The 16232-nt window shown below is 47.6% G+C and overlaps 1 protein-coding gene across 2 annotated transcripts in view; it reads left to right on the plus strand.

The window, feature by feature from the left end:
- sgk1 (serum/glucocorticoid regulated kinase 1) overlaps positions 1-16232 on the plus strand; it is a 112636-nt gene that overhangs the window by 15179 nt on the left and 81225 nt on the right. The window contains exon 2 of one of the 2 annotated variants that reach the window (XM_078399761.1): positions 232-338. The exons of the other annotated variant lie outside the window; for it this stretch is intronic. Coding sequence (XP_078255887.1) covers positions 232-338 — 107 coding nt within the window. The remainder of the gene's footprint in view (positions 1-231; positions 339-16232) is intronic. 2 annotated transcript variants of the gene reach the window in all.

Raw genomic sequence — 16232 nt, forward strand, 5'->3', positions numbered from 1 at the left:
AATGACTTGAAACAGGCTGTGATTGTGATGGGAATTGAGTGTTAATGCTGTCCTTTGGAATTGAGAATGACTCCAGTTTTGTGGGTTCTGAGGTGGATAATGCAGCCAATGTGGGACTCGCAGGGTTTTCCACAGATGGGGCAGAAGGTGGCTGCAGGACAGGCAGGTGAGAGGTTTATGAGATGGTGCTGCTCCTTCCACAGCTAACTAAGGATTTTTGTATGTTTCCAGTTCGTGGACACGCGGTTCTCAATGCCGTCCTGAATGCTCCTTCTCCAATTTGGGCAATCATGGGCCAGAGATCCTCGGCAGTCAGTGGGGATATTGCATTTCTTCAAGTAAGTTGGAGCACGCCCCTAAATCTTGTTCTCTGCTCGTCCAGTAATTTCCCCACCTCGACAGAACTCGCAGTGTTTGTTTTGGGGGCCTGGTATTGGGACTGCCTATCATAGTTGACTGGGAATAATAGGGCCTCAGTGCTGAAGATGCTGGCCTGGGTGAAGGTCTTTCCAGTAAATCTGGACCATTCTGTGGGCATGGGTTTCCTGGCATTTTTCCAGAGCACATAGATGCCTGCTGTAGGTAGCCCAGGACTTGGGAATATATGGGTATGCAGGCATCAATGCTTCAAGTAGACCTGTTGCCAGGTCTGACACTCTTGATCTTCAATTACCATTTCCCTCAACTGTTGGCACATTGAAGACGGTGGTGAGTTTGCCACAATTGCCTTTGGCTCCTGAGATGTAGTCCATGTTTTCCTGGGTCTTAGTAATGAATCTTTATTTTTGGAAGCCAGTCTGAGTCAAGGTATCAGATGTATTTTGGCATGCGGGTATTGAGGGCGTGGCCCGTCCTCTCACCTTCTTCAGTCAACGAGTGGAAGATGTGGTGGAGTTTGTGTGCGCAAAGCAAATGTCAGGTGGGAGGTTTGATGCTCATTTGGTGCAACATTGCAGCAAGAAACATTATGAAATGCATTGGGGCAATGGTGCAGCCTTGTCTTGCTACCAGCCTTCACTGCGATTGACTCTGTTGTGGATCCGTTGGGTGGTGTCATGGCTTGAATGTCATCATGGAGTGAACATAAATTGGATCTGTGTAGGAAGGAACTGCAGATGTTGGTTTATACTGAAGATAGACACAAAATTCTGGAGTAACTCAGTGGGTCAAGCAGCATCTCTGGAGAAAAGGAATAGGCGATGTTTCGGGTTGGAACACTTGTTCAGACTGATGCTCTCCGACCCACTGATTTACTGCTGCATTTTTAATCAATCTGCACATAAATTGAAGATCGATTTCTCTGGGCCACTCATTTTTGAGGAGGGTGCTCCACTATCAATGTCGAAGAAGACCATGTATATTGACTGCTGCTTTTCCCTGCATTTCTGTTGGAGTTGATGTGTGAGGAAAATCATGTCTATTGTTCCTCTAGGTGGACAAAATCCATTTTGTGATTCAGGGAGCCGCACGTCAGCCGCGGTTTGGAAGACCTTGACAATGACTTTTCCTTGTCAGACCACAGGGTGACCTCCCTTTAGTCAGCATCTTTCTGCAGATGGTAACATTTGCGCCATCTCAAGAGGTCCTTGCCACCAGTCACTGAAGGCAGATATATAGACACGATAATCTACGGAGAAGACAAGTGATACGGCATCCTTCATTACAAGAGGATTTGGAAATAGGAGGAGGTATGTTTAACTCAGCGGGACAGGCAGCATCTCTGGAGAGAAGGAATGAGCAACGTTTCAGGTCGAGACCTTTCTTCAGACTGCCTGAAGAAGGGTCTCGACCAGAAGCATCACCCATTCCTTCTCTCCAGAGATGCTACCTGTCCCGCTCAGTTACTGCAGCTTTTTTTGTCTGTCTTGGGTTTAAACCAGCATTTGCAGTTCCTTGCTACACAAGGGGTATGGTTTACTGGGCATTGGTGAGACCACAGATGGAATATCATGTGCAGTTTTTATTTTCATGTAAGCTAGAATATGCTTGATAAAGGGGAATTGCAGTAAAAACTAATTACCAGATTAATTCCTGGAACGGCAGGATTGTCAAAAGTCATCAGGTTGCCCCCAGATTCATTCATTGGAATGAGAGGGAATCTCATTGCAACTTCTAAAATCGTGACAGGGCTGGGTGGACAGGACATGTGAAGGATGTTTCCCTGGCTGGGGAGGGGTTAAAATGAGTGGGAAAACTCAGGAATGAGTGCCCCTTTCTAATGGAAGATAGACACAAAAGGCTGGAGTAACTCAGCGGGACAGGCAGCATCTCTGGAGAGGAATGGGTGACGTTTCGGGTTGAGATCCTTCTTCAGACGGTGTTTCCCTCTCCTGTACAGAATGCTACTGTCTCCTCTTCCAGAGGAAGACCCAAAGTGCTGGAGTAATTCAACAGGTCAGGCAGCATCTCAGGCAGAGTCCCAAGAAGGGTCCCAACCCGAAACATCAGCTATCCATGTTTCCCTGAGATGTTGCCCGACCTATTGAGCTACTCCTGCATTTTGTATATTTGTTTTGTAAATCAGCATTTGCCGTTCCATGTTTCCACATTCGTCTTCCAGAGACTCGGTGTGAAACTGAGTGGTTTGCAGATCCTTGGTGGTGACTGTAAAAATATCAATCCCCTTTGACCTTATCCTAGCATCGTACCTATCTGATCACAAAATGCTGGAGTAACTCAGCAGGTCAGGCAGCATCTCAGGAGAGAAGGAATGGGCGACGTTTCGGGTCGAGATCTGAGATCAACACACATATATTTCACAGACCTCACACGAAATTCATTCTTATGCAGATTAATAGGTTTTCTTGTGCAAGAATGTTTATTACCTGTAACTCTTGTAGTTATGACTACCTGCAAACGGCAACAAGGAAAGAACGTAGAACAACAAAGGAATATCAGTAGCTATTTAGTCTTTCAAACATGTTCTGCTTTCTAACAAAATCTTGGCTTATCTGTGACCAAGCACACAAACCTAACCTTTCACCAGATTCAGAAAAGGTTTTGGTTAAAATTAATCTATCAATCTCAGAATTAAAAATTCGCTATTAACCTGGCAATGTTTCCGATTTTGTGTGTCGGTTCTAAATTGTGTGCAGATGTTCCTTCACTCCTGACATATATCTTTGTCCCAGACTTACCGTAGAGCACAAAGTTGTTTATCTTTGATCATTTAGTTTTATTTAATAGCTTCAAAACCACAGTTAAATCACCTACAAGGAATACTCCAGATTTTGAAAGATTTTTTTGCGCACATCCTCGATGTTTACTTCCACTAAAATTAAAAGCACGTTAACAGTAGTTTGACTGGCACGATAGCAAATTATTCCAGCTGGTTCTGAAGCTCAAAGCCACGTCTTTTGAGGGTTACGTTTTCCCCGGCCGTATCCAGGTTCAGTGCGTTTATTGGAACTAAGTCAGAAATCAGCTCCCTTCCAGCTGCGGAATCATTCAAGAGGGAGAGCTAACACACAGCTGGGGAAAGCTGGGCCCTTATGAAAGAGCACACTCTAACCAAAACCAGACTTCCATGACTTCCCTCTTCACCTTGTCTCACTTGTTGCTATAACATGACTTCGTTTTTTTCAGGTATCTGCATCGCCCTTTTTCAGTATGTCTTTATTGTATACCACTTTCACATGATGTGGTCGGTAGTAATTTGGCAAGCTTGGTCAGAGGTGTATAAAATTATAAGAGATGTGTAGATATGTGAATGCAGGGAATCTTTAACTCCGGGTCTGGGTGGCAGCGTGGTGCAGGGGTGGTGTTGCTGCCTTAGAGACTCAGGTTCGATACTGATTTACGGGTGCCGTCTGTATGGAGTTTGTGCGTTCACCCTGTGATCAAGTGGGTTTGCTCCGTCCGGGTGATCCAATTTCCTCCCACACTCCAAAGACGTACAGGTTTGTAGCTTAATTGGCTTCAGTAAAGTTGTCAATTTTCCCTAGTGTGTAGGATAGTGCTACCTATTCCCTAGTGTGTAGGATCCGCGCCAATTTAGTGGGCGCAGATCGGTGGGCCAAAGGCTCTGTTCGTGCTGTATCTCTAAAGTCTAAAGTCTAATATCTAGGGAAATCAAGAACCAGAGCACATGGATTTGGCTTCAGTAAAGGCGAGGGGGCAAGATTTAATAGGAACCTGAGTGGCAGCCTTTTCACCTAGAGGTTGGCAGGTAGATGGAACAAGTTGCCAGAGGAGGTAATAGAAACATAGAAACACAGAAAATAGGTGCAGGAGGAGGCCATTCGGCCCTTCGAGCCAGCACCGCCATTCATTGTGATCATGGCTGATCATCCACAATCAGTAACCTGTGCCCAACTTCTCCCCATATCCCTTGATTCCACTAGTCCCCAGAGCTCTATCTAACTCTCTCATAAATTCATCCAGTGATTTGGCCTCCACTGCCCTCTGTGGCAGAGAATTCCACAAATTCACAACTCTCTGGGTGAAAAAGTTCCTTCTCACCTCAGTTTTAAATGGCCTCCCCTTTATTCTAAGACTGTGGCCCCTGGTTCTGGACTGCCCCAACATTGGGAACATTTTTCCTGCATCTAGCTTGTCCAGTCCTTTTATAATTTTATATGTCTCTATAAGATCCCCTCTCATCCTTCCAAACTCCAGTGAATACAGGCCTAGTCTTTTCAATCTTTCCTCATATGACAGTCCCGCCATCCCAGGGATCAATCTCGTGCACCTACGCTGCACTGCCTCAATTAGAAGGATGTCCTTCCTCAAATTAGGAGACCAAAACTGTACACAATTCTCCAGATGTGGTCTTACCAGGGCCCTATACAACTGCAGAAGGAGGTAGTTGGCAGTTTCTATAACAGCATTTAAAAGACACTTAGAAAGGTACATGTGTAAGAAAGCTTTAGAGGGATAGGGGCAAACAAGGAGCAAATGGGACTGTTTCGAGGGGCCATCTTGATCGGCATGGAGAAGTTGGGCCGAAGGGCCTGTTTCCCTGCTGTGTGATTCTATGACTGTTTGACTTCACTTTTATTTTGTATCTGGCTTCAATCACAACCTTTCTACTCAAGTCACCCGTAGGATGAAGCAAACTCGGGTCTGATCACTCTATAGCACGGCACATTGGAATTGCATACACTCTCCTGAGCATGTTTGTGAAACTTGCAGCACAATGGACGTAGGGTCTGCTTTTGATTACTGAGGTGGTACTAGCCAGCAACGACAGATTCAGGCTGCCTCTAGTTCCATATCATGTGATATGCTTTACATCCAAACAATGGGCAGTCGCTGGCGTTGATATCAACAGCGCACTGTTGAAATCACTGCAGTGGATGGCAGAATGGCCTTGTGTGCCAAACGTCCACGTTACCTAATGATCATCCTGCAGACAACTGTGTGCTGTTTTGCAAAGCATGTGAGAAAGCAGTGAATCACGATAAGAAATATTTCATCTCCCAGCATGTACAGACAGCTAAACACATTTTTAACCATATTTTGGTGGTGGAAATACGTGCCTTTTTTATGCCTTTTTTTTGGCAATAAATGCCTTTTTGGTAATTTTATTATGCCTATTTGCCTGCCTATTTCAGATATTTTTAGCGCCTAAACATCCTGGCTCTACTGATCACATTCAATTCCTGAAAGATCAGATATCAGGATGCTGCAAAAGACCATTTCACACACTTACACTGGTGATCAATGGAAGTACATCTACACGTATGACAGGGAGGTCTCTGAAAAGTGACGTAACGTTGATTCACAAAGGCTCATGCCAACTCGATAGAATAGTCAATGAGGGGTGAAATTACATGTGCAGAGACAGAGAGAGAGAGAGAGAGAGACGCTGATAATTTTGACGCAGAAGGAAGACAGAGGACCCCATTGTTTTTATTCTAAAAGTGCCATTCCTCACAAACTCTGGGAAAGGATTTTGTAACGTACCTTGGGGGAGGGGGAGGAGGGACACAAGGAGTGACATGGATGGGCAGAGATATATTTGCACATTTTGAATTCAATTCTTACCAGTCTTGAGCATGCTATAATTTTTAACCTGGTCCAAAATGCTCAATTTAAACTCGCTGCAACACATATCTGTGCATGGCAGCTTACAGGTATTTGCTGGCAATATTGGTGCAATATTGGTTAATGTAAACACTATTCCTTTCTTAGACACAAAGTGCTAGAGTAACGCATGGGTCAGGCAGCATCTCTGGAGAAAAAGCATGGGTGACGTTTCGGGTCGGGACCCTTCTCCAGACAGAGATACATTTCCGGAGATGTGTCCTGACCCGCTGAGTTACTCCAGCACTTTGTGTCTATCTTTGGTATAAATCAGCACCTGAAGTTCTTAGTTTCTACGATTCCTTCCTTCCTTTATTTTAGCAATCTGATTAAATTTAAACAGGCCTTCAGATGCAGCCAAGTTGCAGGTTCATTATTTTTTTTCCGTTAGTGCCACCAACAATAATTTTCAGGCTCGTGATATTTGTGCGCATGTCAACATGGTTCATTGCCTCATTCTTAATGAAGGACAGCATTCAATGCTCCATTAACATAGCTTTAGATGCTTAGGAGCAATACATGGCACAGTGCATTTAATAATAATAATAATAATAATGCATTACATTTATATAGCGCTTTTCATACACTCAAAGACGCTTTACAGGGATTTAAAGAACATAGGGAAGTGAATAAATAGATAAATAAGTAAACGAACAGAGAAAGGAGACAGAAGGTGAGGTGACCTTCAGTGGTTGAAGGCAGTACTGAACAGGTGAGACTTCAGTGATGTTTTGAATGTGGTGAGTGAGGAGGAGTCTCTGACGGTTTGGGGTAGTGAGTTCCATAGAGTGGGAGCAGCGATGGAGAAAGCCCTGTCCCCCCAGGATCTGAGTTTGGTCCGGATGGGGGGGGATAGGAGATTGGCAGCAGCAGAGCGGAGGGTGCAGGTGGGAGTGTGCCTGTGGAGGAGGTCAGTCAGGTAGGATGGGGCCAGGTTATGGAGGGCTTTGTAGGTCATGAGGAGGATTTTGTACTGGATTCTCTGGGGGATGGGGAGCCAGTGGAGTTTGTAAAGGACGGGGGTGATATGGTCACGGATCGGGGTGTGGGTGAGTAGACGGGCAGCGGAGTTTTGAATGTATTGAAGTTTACTGATGATTTTTGAGGGTGCGCAGTATGCAGTTCATTGATTCACTGGATTATGGCGAGTCCGAAAACTTGTTGGTTGTAGAAGAAGTTTATTGCAGCCGCAATATTCGAATACAGAGTTAAACAACAAGGTAAAGGACAACCATCAAAAACTTACTGTCTTCTTCGAAGACTTCGCCGAACTGAACATTTCGGGCGCCAAAAGCGCACATGACCACGCTGGCCAATCAGCGATGTCGCTCCCTGGACCAATCAGCGATGTCGCTCCCTGGACCAATCCCCATGGTCGCGTTCACACGTGACCTCGCTGGCCAATCTGAGGGTTCGACGACCTGGACCATTCTCTATGGTCGCTACATGACCCCCCCCCAGAACCCAAGGTACGGAACCTAGCAGGGAGCCGGATTTCGCGACCATAACGAGTACGGAGAGGGACAGCCTGAACCACAGGAGCCGGGGGTTCCGGACTTGGAGGAACTGCCGGAACGGGGGGTCCTGGAGGAACTGCCGGAACGGGGGGTCCTGGAGGAACTGCCGGAACGGGGGGTCCTGGACCGAGCGGAACTAACGGAGGTCGGCCTCTCCTAGGGGTTTGACCGACCAGGACTGGTTGATCCGGATCCAAGTGTGCAGGTTTGAGCCGGGACACCGAGACGAGCTCACTCTTGCCGCACATGTCTAAGGTGAAGGTAGCCGTTCCCTTACGCAAAACCCGGAACGGCCCTTGATAGACCCTCTGCAACGGGGCGCGATGGGAATCTTTTTGCAGAAAAACAAACTCGCAGTCCTTCAGGGAAGGCGGTTCATGTACCATGGGACACCCATGACGTGAAGTCGGAACTGGAGCCAGGGAGCCCACCCGTTCCCGGAGAGATGCTAACACTGATGGGACTGTAGGCAGCTGATCTGAAGGGTCTGGAAACAAATCTCCGGGTACTCGAAGTGTCGAGCCATATACCAGCTCCGCGGACGATGCACCGAGATCTAGCTTAGGAGCAGTCCGGATGCCCAAAAGAACCCAGGGGAGCTGGTCTACCCAGTCCGGGCCTTCAAGCCTTGCACTGAGGGACGCCTTAAGTTGACGGTGGAACCTTTCTACAAGTCCATTTGCCTGGGGGTGATATGCAGTAGTGGGTTGTAACTTGGAACCGTACAGTTCTGCGAGCGCGGCCCAGAGGGACGAAGTGAACTGCGGCCCTCTGTCAGTGGTAATAACTGCCGGGACCCCGAAACGAGCTACCCAATGGAGGGCCAAAGTCCTGGCACAAGACGCTGACGAAATATCAGACAATGGGAAAGCCTCTGGCCACCGGGTGAACCGAACCACCACCGTGAGGAGGTGGGTGTAGCCCCGGGAGGAAGGCAAAGGCCCGACTAAATCCACGTGGATGTGGAAAAAACGAACTGCTGGGACCTCGAAATCCTGTACGGGGGGCTGGACAAGGCGCTGGACTTTAGCGGTCTGACAGGGAACGCAGGAACGCGCCCAACCCACTACCTGTTTCCGTAGGCCATGCCAGACAAACCGAGCTGCTACCAAAGCAGAGGTGGAGCGGATGGACGGGTGCGCCAGCCCATGAATGGCATCGAAAACCCAGCGCTGAAGGGCGGGCGGTACTACCGGCCTGGGACGGGGAAGAGAAACATCGCACCAGACTTTTGTGCCTTCCGACCCACAGGCTACCTGAGCCAACTTCAATCCCGAAGTGGTGGACTGGTATGCCGAAGCGGTATCCGCTAGAAGCTGTGCCTCCGCAAGCTCCTGGGGATCCACCTCGCAGTCCACCGCCGAAATAGGGGAAAAAGCAGGTCTAGACAGGGCGTCAGCAACGGCATTAAGCTTACCCGCGACATGACGGACATCGGTGGTAAATTCGGAGATAGCAGTCAGGTGCCGCTGCTGGCGGGCCGACCATGGGTCAGACAATTTAAAAAATGCAAATGTTAATGGTTTGTGGTCCGTAAAGGCCACAAATGGGCGGCCCTCAAGGAAGTACCTGAAATGACGAACAGCTAAATAGAGGGCCAGAAGCTCTCGGTCAAATGCGCTATACTTCAGCTCAGCCGAATTTAGTTGCCGGCTGAAAAACGCCAAAGGCTGCCAATGGCCACCGACCTGCTGCTCCAAGACCCCGCCCACCGCCACGTCAGAGGCGTCAACCGTCAGGGCCGTGGGGGCGGAGGGGTTCGGGTGGACCAACATGGTGGCGTCTGCCAAGGCTGCCTTAGCTGCTGTAAAAGCCGACTCTGCGGCCGGGGACCATATCAACTCTACCGGTTTTCCCGCAAGGCACTGGAAAAGCGGGCGCATGACCCGCGCAGCTGCCGGAACGAACCGATGGTAGAAATTAACCATGCCTACGAACTCCTGTAGTCCTTTTACTGTGGTGGGCCTGGGAAATGCCCGGATAGCCTCCACCTTCTCGGGCAAAGGGGAGGCGCCGGCAGGGGTAATTCTGTGCCCTAGAAAATCAAGAGAAGGGAGGCCGAATTGACACTTGGGGGGTTGGATAATGAGCCCGTGGTCTTGGAGCCGCTGGAACACGGTCCGCAAGTGGACCTGGTGTTCCTGCACTGAGGGGCTGGCGACCAGGATGTCATCTAAATAAATAAACAAAAAGGGTAAACCCCGGCCCACACGGTCCATCAGTCGTTGGAAAGCCTGTGCCGCGTTCTTTAAACCGAAAGGCATACGCAACCATTCAAACAACCCGAACGGAGTAATCGTTGCAGTTTTCTGTATGTCCTCCGGTCGCACCGGAATCTGGTGGTATCCTCGCACCAAATCGATTTTGGAGAACACCACCGCTCCTTCCAGCCCAGACGAAAAGTCCTGTAGGTGCGGTATGGGGTAGCAATCAGCCGTGGTGACAGCATTGAGACGCCGATAATCGCCACATGGTCTCCACCCCCCAGATGCTTTGGAGACCATATGCAACGGCGAGGCCCACGGGCTGTCAGACTGACGGACAATTCCCATTTCCTCCATCTTCCTAAATTCCACCCGTGCCACCACCAGTTTGTCTGGCGGTAGTCTCCTGGCCCGAGTGAAAACGGGAGGGCCTTCGGTGCGGATGTGATGGACCACGCCGTGCTTGGCCGAAGGCGTGTCAAAACGTTGGATGAGCAGCTCTGGAAACTCCGCCAGGATCTCAGCATACGAGTCAGGGGCCGCGACGACGGCCTGGACAGTAGGGCTGGGCGGGGAGGCGATTGTCGGAGCGACGGGCTCCTCTCCGGCGGAGGGTCGGAGGTCGTTACCGCGGACATCAGGGACCAGTGAAAAAGCCCAGAGAAAATCTGCGCCCAGGATCGCTTGTCTGACGTCGGCTATGATGAATGGCCATTCGTACGTGCGGAGGCCTAACACAAGGGACATCTTTCGTATACCGAAAGTGCGAATGGGGCTGCCATTAACCGCGATGAGGGTGGGACCTGTCTTACCCGTTCTGGTTTCGAGGTCGGTCGGTGGCACTATACTGACGATGGCTGTCGTGTCCACCAAAAATTCTGTGTCCGTGAATCGATCATGGACGTAGAGGCGTCGGTTCTGGCCAATCGTAACTGTCCCTATGTACGATCGGCCGAGGCATTTCCCGCGAAGGTACAAGGTGAGCGGCAGTTGCGGGATTCGCTACCCCATCGTAGGTGATAATAGCACCAGCCGCCCTTGTGCGGATCTTTTTGGCGGGCTTTCGGAGAATTGGCGGGAGACGCGGCGCCATCTTGATGTCGCTGTGGCGTGGTCACTGATGTCGAGACCTTGTTGATCGAACCGCTTGCCTTGTTTTTAGCCGCTATGAGCGCGTCCGCTTTCGCTGCATATGCTTCGGGGTCCTTAAAAGAACAATCCGTGAGCAGCAGTCGGACATCCTCAGGAAGCTTCTCTCGGAATGCCTGTTCGAACATAAGGCAATCCGTATGCTCACCGGCTAGCATCATCATTTCGGACATGAGAACGGAAGGCCGTCGATCTCCGAGATCCGGTAGGTGCAGAAGTCTTGCAGCGCAATCATGCCTATTAAACCCGAAGGTTCGCAGTAACACTTTCTTCATGGCCTCGTACTTGTTTTCCGCAGGTGGATTAACGATGAACCGCATCACGCGTGTGGTCGTCTCCGGCGATAGAGCGCTGACGAGGTAGTAATACATCGTGGAGTCGTCCGATATCTTCTTTATATGAAATTGAGCTTCGGTGTGGATAAACCAAGATTGCGGTGAATGTGTCCAAAACAACGGAAGGTGAACGCTTACCGCGCTTAACTCCGGTGTGCCAGGCGCGGCAATCAACAACGAGGCGTCGTGTTCCTGCATAGTCGGTGATCGTCCAGATCACGTCGGGGTCACCAATATGGCGAGTCCGAAAACTTGTTGGTTGTAGAAGAAGTTTATTGCAGCCGCAATATTCGAATACAGAGTTAAACAACAAGGTAAAGGACAACCATCAAAAACTTACTGTCTTCTTCGAAGACTTCGCCGAACTGAACATTTCGGGCGCCAAAAGCACACATGACCACGCTGGCCAATCAGCGATGTCGCTCCCTGGACCAATCCCCATGGTCGCGTTCACACGTGACCTCGCTGGCCAATCTGAGGGTTCGACGACCTGGACCATTCTCTATGGTCGCTACAGGATCTCAGTTAACACCACAATGCACAGAACCAGCTGCGATCAGCACATTTCAAAGCTAAGTATAAACACATGTGACTGCCTTATGAGTGACTGCAGCACTGTGTATCTGAAACGGAAACGACTTTAGTGAGGATTTGAATTCTCGTGTATTTGTTGGCTTTGAATGCTGAGGCTCAGGTTTTTCTGAGTCACATTAGCTTAATCATTCATCGGGGATATTCCTGCCAAATAGTTTCAAGTAAAATGGTCAGTAAGTGATTTCTAGTTAAATATTTTAACATACCATTAGATTTTGTTGGACTGTTTTCTGAAATGATTTTCTGAAAGGGAAACAATTTTTCATCCTGTGGTAAATCTGGTACATTTCTGACAACAAAACCGCTCAGTACTTTGGAATGGTATTTTTTTTTCATTCACCCAGGGGATGTCAGAGTCAGTGCAGTGGGTTTTTGGTGGCAGGGTACATTATGGTTAGTGCTGTTGGCAGTGGATGAATTTCTTGTCAAATTGCCCCATTACGTTTTAGTTCCACTTGAACAAACATTTCTTCCAGTAACTCACGGAACCAACCTTTAATCGTGTGTGTGATTTGACTTTGTGTGTCAGGATAGAGTCATAGAATCATAGTCATGGAGTCATAGAATCACACAGCACGGCAACAGGCCCTTTGGCCCAATTGGTCCGTGCTGACTAAGATGTCCCATTTACCCACGTGTGGCCCATATCCTTCTAAACCTTTCCTATCAAGTATCTGTTCAAATGCCTTTTAAATGTTCTTATTTTATATGCCTCAACTACTTCATATGGCAGCTCGTTCTATACACCCACCACCCTCTCTGTGAAAAAAAATCCCCTCAGGCTCCTAATAATTTTTTCCACTCTCACCTTAAACCTAAGTTCTCAAATTCTTGATTCCCCTGCCCTGACAAAAAGACTGTGCGTTCACCTTATCTATTCCCCTCATGATTTTATACCTCCCTATAAAACCAGACCTCAGCCTCCTGTGATCCAAGGAGTAATGTCCTAGCCTGCACAAACTCTCCCTGTAGCTCAGATCCTCGAGTCTGTGCAACAACCTCCCCTTTGCTCTTTCCAGCTTAATGGTATCTTTCCTAAAGCAGCATGACCAAAACTGAACACAATGTTCTAAGTGCGGCCACAGTAGCATTTTGTGCAACAGTAACATAATATCCTGACTTCTTTACTCAATTGTGTAGAAAGGAACTGTAGATGCTGGTTTACACAGAAGATAGATACAAAATGCTGGAGTAAATCAATGGGACAGATGCTGCCAGTCCTGCTGAGTTACTTCTTTACTCAATTCCCTGCCTGATGAAGGCCAGCATGACAAGAGCCTTCTTCACTACCCTATGTATTTGGGAATTGGCTTTTAGAGAACTATATACTTGGTCTGAAGAAGGGTCTCGACCAGAAACGTCTCCCACTCCTTCTCTCCAGAGATGCTGCCTGTTCCGCTCAGTTACTCCAGCTTTTTGTGTCTATCTTTGGTTGAAACCAGCATCTGCAGTTCCTTCCTACACATTTCATGTACTATGCCTTACAGCACCCTGTAGGGCCCTGCCCTTAACTGTGAAAGTACTGCCCTGGTCTGACTTCCAAAAATGCAACTCCTCGCACTTATCTGATTTGAACTATATTTGCCATTCCTCGGCCCACTTGCCCATTTGATCAAGGTCCCATTGTAATTCTTGATAGCCAACCTCACCGCCTGTGATACCACCTATTTTAGTGTCACCAGCAAACTTACTAATCATGCCTAATACATTCTCATTCAAATCGTTAATATAGATGACAAACAGGAATGGGCCCAGAACTGATCCCTAAGGCACACCAATAAGCACAGGGCTCCAGTCCAAAAAATAATCTTCCATCACCGCTCTCTGTTTCCTATTGGGAAGCCAATTGTCTATGTAGTTAGCTAGTTCTTCTTGGAGTACACACAATCTTACTTTCCAGAGCAGCCAACTGTGCGGAACTTTATCAAAGGCCTTGCTGGTCCATATAGACTACATCTATGGCTCAGCCCTCTACAACCCTTTTGGTTAATTTTTTTAATACTCACTTAAATTTGTGAGACATGATCTCCTAAGAACCAAACCATGCTGCCTATCCCTAGTCAACCCCCGTCATTCCCAATGCATGTTTGTCTTATCCCTTAAAAATCTCTCCAGTAACTTTCCTACCACAGTTGTTAGACTTACTGGTATGTAGTTCCCAGGTTTTTCTTTGCAGGCCATCTTAATTAGAAGCCCAATCATTACCCACCCATCAATCTTCCAACTTCTCGCCCATGTTTAATGTGGGCACATATATCCCAGCCAGTGCTCCTGCAATTTCTATAGGTCCTGCTGATCTATCTTTCCCTCTCGTCCCCAATCTCCTTGAGGACATCCATCACCTTCTCGACTGTAATACAGGCTGCCCTCAAGGCATCACCATTAACTTTCCCCAAGTTCCCTCGTCTTTATGTCCTTCTCCACAGCAAAAACAGTGGAGAAATATGTTGTTGAGGACCTCATCAATCTCCTGCTGCTCCATGCACAGATGACCATTTTGGTTTGTGACTGGCCCCAGTTAACCCTTTTTCCTTCATTATAATACAATATCTCCGGATTCTTTTTAATCTTATTTGCCAGAGTGGGACCGCTGTGAAGAACAATGGGGACCCAGCGTGAGGGGGGGGGGGGGATCTCCGTAAGGGATGGTGGGAGAACAAAGGGGGGACCGGTGTGGGGGAGGGGGGGCACTCTAGTTTAGAATCCTCTGTGCAGGGGATAGGTCTGCATTCGTATGTTTGTCCGTTTGTTCCGGTGAAGGCACTGTGCACAGGGCAGCCAGCCAACAGTCGCTTGTCTTTTTCTTTTTGTTTTCACTTTTAATTTCAAGTCTTTGTGTACCTTGTGTGTTGTGACAGTCGGCAGACCAATTTCCCTCTGGGGATGAATAAAGTTTTATCTTATCTTATCTTATCTACTCCAGGGGCATCTGACTGTGCAGAGGCAGGTAATTGTTCTTCTGTATAAAACATGAGTGGGAAGGTTACCTCATAGAGGTCTTTCAATTCAGACAGATGGAGAGGTTTCCACTTCTTGGAAGCAGTGAATCTAAAGGCAATTAAAGGGAAGAAATCAAATTAAGAATTCAGAAGAACTGTCTACGTTCAGATGCTGGTGAGATGCTTAAGGGCCTGTCCCACTTTAGGCGATTTTAAGGCGACTGCCGGCGACTGTCAAAGTCGTAGCAGATCGCCGGACTTTTCTTTTACCTGACGACAATGACCACGACAATGCCGAGTCAGGTGGAGATTACACCATCTTTGGAAACATCGCGAAATTCCCACGCTGTCAATGCTTCTCCGGCGTCCTAATTTTCGCTGAAATCACTGACGAGTAGGTAAGTATTTGAGAGTTTTGAACTATAACATCTTGTATGGGTTACTTAAAAACCAAGCATCACTGTAACAAGGAATAAATTGGATTTACTTCCAGTTTACTAATAGCTGTATTAAAAAAAAAATAATTAAAGTGGTTAAGTGGATTTTTGTGAAAAGTGTGTGGGCATTCTTTGTAAATGTACGGGAGATGCATATCTGGTTTCTGGGTTGCATATCTGGGTTGGGAGCTCACCTTAAATGTAATGGCTGATGGCCATAAACATCGCAAAAATTCCCACGCTTACCTGACCGTCAAACTGTCGCCTCCAATCTACCTGTCAAATGTCCTGACGGTAAATAAATTGGTTAAACACAAGCATTTTATGGTATTTTGAAATGACTTTACTTATTTTAATATAATGTGCTTCTAAATGCATCAAAGAGAACCTAGCAAACCTGGGGACAGCATGAGACAGCGACCGCAATAAGCTACGATACCTGACGACAAGCCAGCTGTCGCCGAGAAATTTCAAACCGGATGATTTCTCAGTGACACGCTGAGATCCACTACGATTTTTGGAAGACTCCTCACGATCATGCCCGCGACACCCGGCGAACTGACGGCAACAGCCTAGTTGCCGGCAGTCGCCTTAAAATCGCCTAAAGTGGGACAGGCCCTTAAGACTTTGATTTAAAGTTTTTGATAGACTTGATAGATTTGATAGAGAGTCAGGGGTTATGTGGAAAAGGCAGGAGAATGGTGCGGAGAGGAAAAGATAGATCCGCCATGATTGAATGGCGGAGTAGGCTTGTTGGGCCAAATGGCCTAATCCTGCTCCTATTACATGAATTTATGAACTTGTGAACTTGGATAAGAGAAGATGGGAGAAAGCATGGGTGGAACAAAAGTGCTAGCGTGGATAGATTTTGGCCCGTTTCATTGCTGTGTTTTCTCTGTAATTCTAGATAGCTGTGTGTAAACACTGCTGCAGCTGAATTGCCCTCTTTTATCATCTACACAGTGAGTTGCAGCCAGAATTTTCATTAAGACGGCATTGAAACTCTTAATCATTTTCTGCTTCCTAATTT

This window comes from Rhinoraja longicauda, chromosome 5, assembly GCF_053455715.1.
Source record: "Rhinoraja longicauda isolate Sanriku21f chromosome 5, sRhiLon1.1, whole genome shotgun sequence".
Taxonomy (NCBI): Eukaryota; Metazoa; Chordata; class Chondrichthyes; order Rajiformes; family Arhynchobatidae; genus Rhinoraja; species Rhinoraja longicauda.